The sequence below is a fragment of the Mercenaria mercenaria genome, chromosome 13, assembly GCF_021730395.1.
Source record: "Mercenaria mercenaria strain notata chromosome 13, MADL_Memer_1, whole genome shotgun sequence".
Lineage (NCBI taxonomy): Eukaryota > Metazoa > Mollusca > Bivalvia > Venerida > Veneridae > Mercenaria > Mercenaria mercenaria.
The window spans coordinates 23,377,980-23,383,979 of NC_069373.1; the positions used below are offsets into that span (position 1 = coordinate 23,377,980).

Sequence of the window (6,000 nt, forward strand, 5' to 3'; positions counted from 1 at the left end):
ATAGTAACAAAAAAACAAAGTCCCATAACTCTGCAAATTTTTTTTCTAAAAGAACCTAACATGCCCCATGCACAACTACTGTTGGTACTGATCACTTGTGTGAAGTTTCATTAGATTCTGTCAAGGGGATAAGGAGAGATGGTGCGCACAAGATTGCGTCTACGGACAGATGGACAGACAGACAGACAGAAACCAGTATACCCCCCCTTACAACTTTGTTGTCGGGGGGTACAATAATAAATTCATTATCAGAGATGTATAATCATTACAAATACTTTGTACATGTACCAGAAAACGTTCCCACTGATTTCATTGGGGATTTCCCAACAGAAATATGCAGAATAAGTTTGGATGTGACGGAGACAGCGACAGTCAAAAGTTATCAAGCTGTCCCAAACTGTCCTGTTATTTGGACTATAGCCAGTCATGCAGCAGGAAATGGGCAAACAGAATGGGAAGGTCTTTTCACCCCAAGACACCTAAAAACAGTAATTATCCTATTCTTTAGTATCAAAATGTCAAAATAATAACATATTTTAATGTTTTAGGTGATAATTTTCTTTTTTTCTGAATCATAAAAAAGGAAACTTTAGAACAAAATAATTCAAGGGAAACAATCCAAAAAGCTTAACTATGATAAGCCTAAAGGAGATCCAGTTATTTCCCTTTCTTTCAGAAGTTATTTGTGTTGGTAAAATATGTTAGTAAATTTGAGTAAAAAATAAAAATGTTTTTAACTGTAAGGGCGTCCGGGATCTGCAGAATGACTATATCCAAGAGAAACAAATAAATATGTAATTTACATAGTAACGTTGGCTTTACCTCCCTGTCACATTAATAACAAGTTCATTTCACCTGATGTTCTTAGATGTATTTCCTTTAACAAATCTACTCTAAGGTTATCTTAACTGTTACAGTCTGTATTAGCATGTCTTTAAGATATATATTTTTAATAAATGATACAAATAAATATTCTAGGTGTCTTGGGGTGTTTTGTGGTGTCTTTGGGTGTCTTGGGGTGAAAAGACCTTCTGAACAGAATTATAGATAGTAACTTTACACAAGTGGGTTTTCCAGTCAAGTAGACAGCATCTAATTTCACATTAAGTATACATTAAGCAGGGCTAGCGCTGGAATGGGCATTTTGAGCAAAATGCTTAAAATGCTAATTTTGGCTCAAGACAATTCAGAAATGGCTCAAACTCTAAAAAAACCTACTTTAAGAATTAAAATCAGTCAATTTTATATAATGTTATTTTGGACCAAAGAGTGCCAAGACAGACTGTGACAAACATGCAATAAACAAGAGGCAGAGTCCATGGTCCATTAACACCATCAAGTGACAATAAACCTGTGCCCTCAGGAGTAATTAAAAGCATCTCTCACAGTTTGTTTAGCTACATTGGCACTGATTAATGAATACACATGGATCAAAGGTGTTTGTTTGTGGTACAATCATGCCATGATTGAAGTTCCTTGATTGAAATTTGAATAAAATATGGGTCCTTCTGTTAATATCTCATCAAAAGACAAGATTATTGTTCAAAAAAGATTGATTAAATAAAATTATTTGAATGAGTAATTCATTATTGATGGCAATAAGTATATATTAAAATGTTTTTAAATTAATTTCTTGCTTGTCATTATGGCTGAGAAACTTAGTTCTGAATCAGGTAGTTTAACTCCTGCAAGGAAAGCAAACTCTGTGAAAAGTGAAACTAGGACTCTAAATCCAGCTAAAAAATGGGAAATAGAAAGCCACTGTCCCCTAAAATATGACGAATGTCTTGTATCAAGTTCCAAAAGATACCTACTGGTCTAGAAATAAGCATGGCTTAGTCAAATGTTATGGGGGGGGGGATATGGGGGGGGGGGGGGGGGGGGGAAAATGTCCTTTTCAGAAATAAGCATTGGGGGGCAAATGTCCTATCTAACATTTCAACTTGGGGGCAAATGTTTTCATGGGGGGGGGGGATATGTCCTGGGGGACAATTGTCCAGATCCCGGAAAACAGACTTTCCTTGGTTGCTTGTGGATTACTTAAATGTTTTTGTGATTTATTTCAGAACTGATAAATTAAAACATTGCTTAAGAGTTGTCCCAGTAGCTACGTGTATATAACATATTGTTAATTCATGCTTTTACAGATGGTTCAGCACTTGGCAACCCAGGTCACACTGGAGCGGGCGCTGCAGTTTACTTGGAAGGCTACTCTTCTATACCCATCCTGCTCAACAGGGGAGTAAGCAAAAATAGTAACAACTACTCAGGGGAAATAGTCGGAATAGAGATAGCACTGGAATTTCTGGCTGATATAAATACAATCACTGGTAGAAAGATCCATATATTTACAGACTGCCAAGCTGCAATCCTGTCTGCTTTTTGCAAGGAAATCCCCACCAACAAAATTGAGGCCATCTCTAACATCAAGAAATATTTAGCTGCAATTGAAGAGAGACAAAATCATACAGAGGTTCACTGGATTCCTGGACACAGAAATGAGCATGGCAGAAACAGAAGAGACAGGGATGTTAGATGCTAGAGAAGCTGTGACTGCTATGAAAAGTAAGGCTGTTAAAAAATGGAACAACAAATACTTTTTATCAGATAAAACAGACACCATACAAGAAATTTTCAGCAGGGCAGGATCAAGGAACTGTACAGGAGAAGAAGACAGAAAAAACTTTTCAATAATAAACCAACTGCTGTGTGGTCACAGTAAATTAAGAAATCATTGGTCTAAAATTGATAAGAACTTATCCAAGTATTGTGAACAATGCCAAATTCCAGAAACAGTTGATCACTACATTTTCAAATGTTTAAGATTCTCTTCACAAAGAGATACACTTGAAAGGACAGTTGAGGACATACTATACAGGAATAGCATAGACTGCAGCACCATTTCCATGTCTACACTGGCAGGAGAAATAGAGGATGTGACAGTCACTGCAAAAGAAGAACTTGTCAAAGCTTTTGCAGCATTTATAGAATCATCAGGCAGATTTTATTAAATGACATTGAAACAACTTCCCTCTAATTTAATACAATATTTTCATATTAATAAAGAAGCAAAAGTGAAAAAGCACACTGTGTAAGCAACCTGTAATGACAACGATAATGCACATAGTGGTCAACGCTACAACAAAAGCGGAAACGATCTACACACACACACAATTCATTGAGAAATGATATAAATTATGGTTAAAAATAAATTTATCCTTGATGCACTGTTTTGCTTATTATTACACAAGGACAGACCATTCAGTTATGAAGCATTTAATATGTTTCAATATTTGTGGATAATGGTGTTTTCTGCTGCAATCCAGCATTTGAAATACCCCAAAATAGCCCAAAAGTATTAGGGGGCAAAGCCCCCTGTGAACCCCACCAAAGCCCTGTTGTGGATACGCAGATGGGCGTGCGAGCGTATACTGTTAATTCATTGAGAAATGATATAAACTATGGTTAAAAATAAATTTATTCTTGATGCACTGTTTTGCTTATTATTCGTAACACAAGGACAGACCATTCAGTTACGAAGCATTTAATATATTTCAACATTTGTGGATAATGGTGTTTTCTGCTGCAATCTAAGCATTTGAAATAACTTAACGCCCAAAAGCTTCTGGGGGCACAGCCCCGGGTGAACCCCACCAAAGCCCTGTCTTGGACACGCAAATGGGCATGCGGGCCTCTTCGATCTACGGCATAAATATTTGGCTCAAACTTTTTTCAACCCAGCGCTAGCCCTGATTAAGTAACTGAATACAGTGAACTTGCCTATTCCGAACCAGTCTGTAAATTGACTCATTCCAAGTTTTTAAGCAGCCGTCGCGCATACGTCAAGAAAAATCGTAAGCTATGTTTTGGTTTTATATCTAATACATTAAACTAATAATTAATTGCTGGTAAATGTTCAAGTTATTCTTACATAATACATATTTGCAACATTGTCCAAATGCTATATTTTTTCTTATGTGGAAGTTTGACGAATGTAAACAAAAATGTCAGATTCAAAGAGCGCTTGCGTTCTAGCTTTTTAATAAAATGAAACGGAAGGGAGATTAAAAAGAAGGAAATTTTATGCTCTTTCCAGTCATATATCCCACATTAAAAACAATTTGACCATTGAGATGCCTAAAGAGGAAATATAGATGGCATACATTGTGCCTATTCCGAATCACACATTTTCAGTTCTGTTCTGCTGCACGTTGTTTAAAGATTGCAGAAAAAATATCGATTCAATGTGTCCAAAATATTAATTTATGTTATTGTTTTTACCCATGGCCAGATGTTAAAAAAAAAGGCGGAGGTATTATTATACAATGTGACTATTTAATTCACATAAAGGACAAGACCGCCCACATGACTGTTTTAAAACAGAATATTTCAATAATGCCAAAGAAGGATGTCATGCCTATCGTTTTAGTCATTTAATTGGCCTTAAATGCGATTATTTCTATTCCTGACATAAAATAATTTCAGTTTTCGATTCAAGATGGTAGTTTTATGTTGTTGTGGATAGTAGTAAGAAAACCATTTCAGGTCATTTGTGGTGATTCGGAATAGGCGAGTATGACCCGGATTACGCACAGTACCAGTCTGATCAATTACAGAAATCTGTTACAAACAATGTTTTGTTTCGAATTTCTTTTCACATTAGTTTAATCGTGACATATTTGTCCAGCATTTAAAATGAAATTTATATTTAAAATATAAACTTGACGAAGTAAAACGATAAAAAATTAAAAACTGGTTCGGAAAGGGCAAGTTCGCTGTACTTATTCTAAGTGATCTATCTGCAGCTGTCAATTAGAACGAACTGTTTTTGTTTTCAAAAAATAACTGCACTATTACAACGTATATACTGGATCCTATATAGATAGGTCTTGGCTAAGTTTAAATTACACATACCCAACTGCCTTGAATTTCAGCGGTCATTCTGCTTTATAAAAACATGCAATCAGGTCATAACTAAATTAGTTTTATCTGTATCCATGTAGTTGAAACTGGTTGTACACAAGATTTGTTTACCGTAGCTATTGAGAGTAACCAATCAAATTGAAGCGCCTTGCTTTTTGACTAGACTGTTTCTAACTTTATTTAAACGTAGTATCTAATCGGCCTCAAAAGCTGTAACACATTCTGGCGCATCTCTACTTGATTTTTTGAATGTATAGATATGTTAATCGAACAAAAAGTACAAGTTCACTTCCTTCATTATTTCATATAGACGATGAAATCTTGAGACCCCATTTTCAGTACTTTAGAGCATTTCAATTATATGGAAACTATATATAGTCATTTAGTATATCATGTCTTTTTACCAAAAAAATATTGACATGTTAGGTAAAGGTAAAGGTAAATTTTATTTATCGTCGCTTTGTGAAACAATTAACATAAGCTCTGTAGAGCTTTTAGAGCGGCCCTATTTCAAGAACAGTTAAAACCAATTATACCTTACCTCCAGCAGTTTGCTGGTACCCATTTACAGCTGGGTCGACTGAGGCAATCGTGATAAAGTGCCTTGCCCAAGGACACAACACAATGGGAGTAGCTAGGATTCGAACCAGGGGTCTTCACCTCCGTAGAAAAACATCTTAGCCCTCTCGACCAATGTGTCCACGATGTATTTTCTATATGTTTTTTCCAGTTAAAGTCTTCACTGATGGTAACCCCAAGATATTTAGCCTTTTTTGTTTCTTTAAGTTCTGTACGTGTTATCAAGTTTATAAGGAAATTTGACGATGCTTTTTTGATATTCTAATAATTTTATATTTGTCACTGTGCACTGGACATTTGACGTACTGGCCCCAAATCTGGCCTTCTACCAGGATTGTTAAAATTGTTTTGATTTGTCATAAAACATTATAGAATATTATCGTATCGGTTTCCCCCTTCCATTTCCGTTTTATAAGTTGCACGAATTTTTTAGCAGTGTTGAATTTTATCAGTTTTTACTGTTCTACGTTGAGAATTTCAGACGTTTTACTACACAGA

The 6,000-nt window shown here is 35.5% G+C and overlaps 1 protein-coding gene across 1 annotated transcript in view; it reads right to left on the reverse strand.

Moving 5' to 3' along the window:
* LOC123529342 (uncharacterized) overlaps positions 1–5,056 on the reverse strand; it is a 47,872-nt gene extending 42,816 nt beyond the window's left edge. The window contains exon 1 of the mRNA XM_053521332.1: positions 4,915–5,056. Coding sequence (XP_053377307.1) covers positions 4,915–4,941 — 27 coding nt within the window. The 5' untranslated portion in view covers positions 4,942–5,056. The remainder of the gene's footprint in view (positions 1–4,914) is intronic.
* Positions 5,057–6,000: the final 944 nt, after the last annotated feature.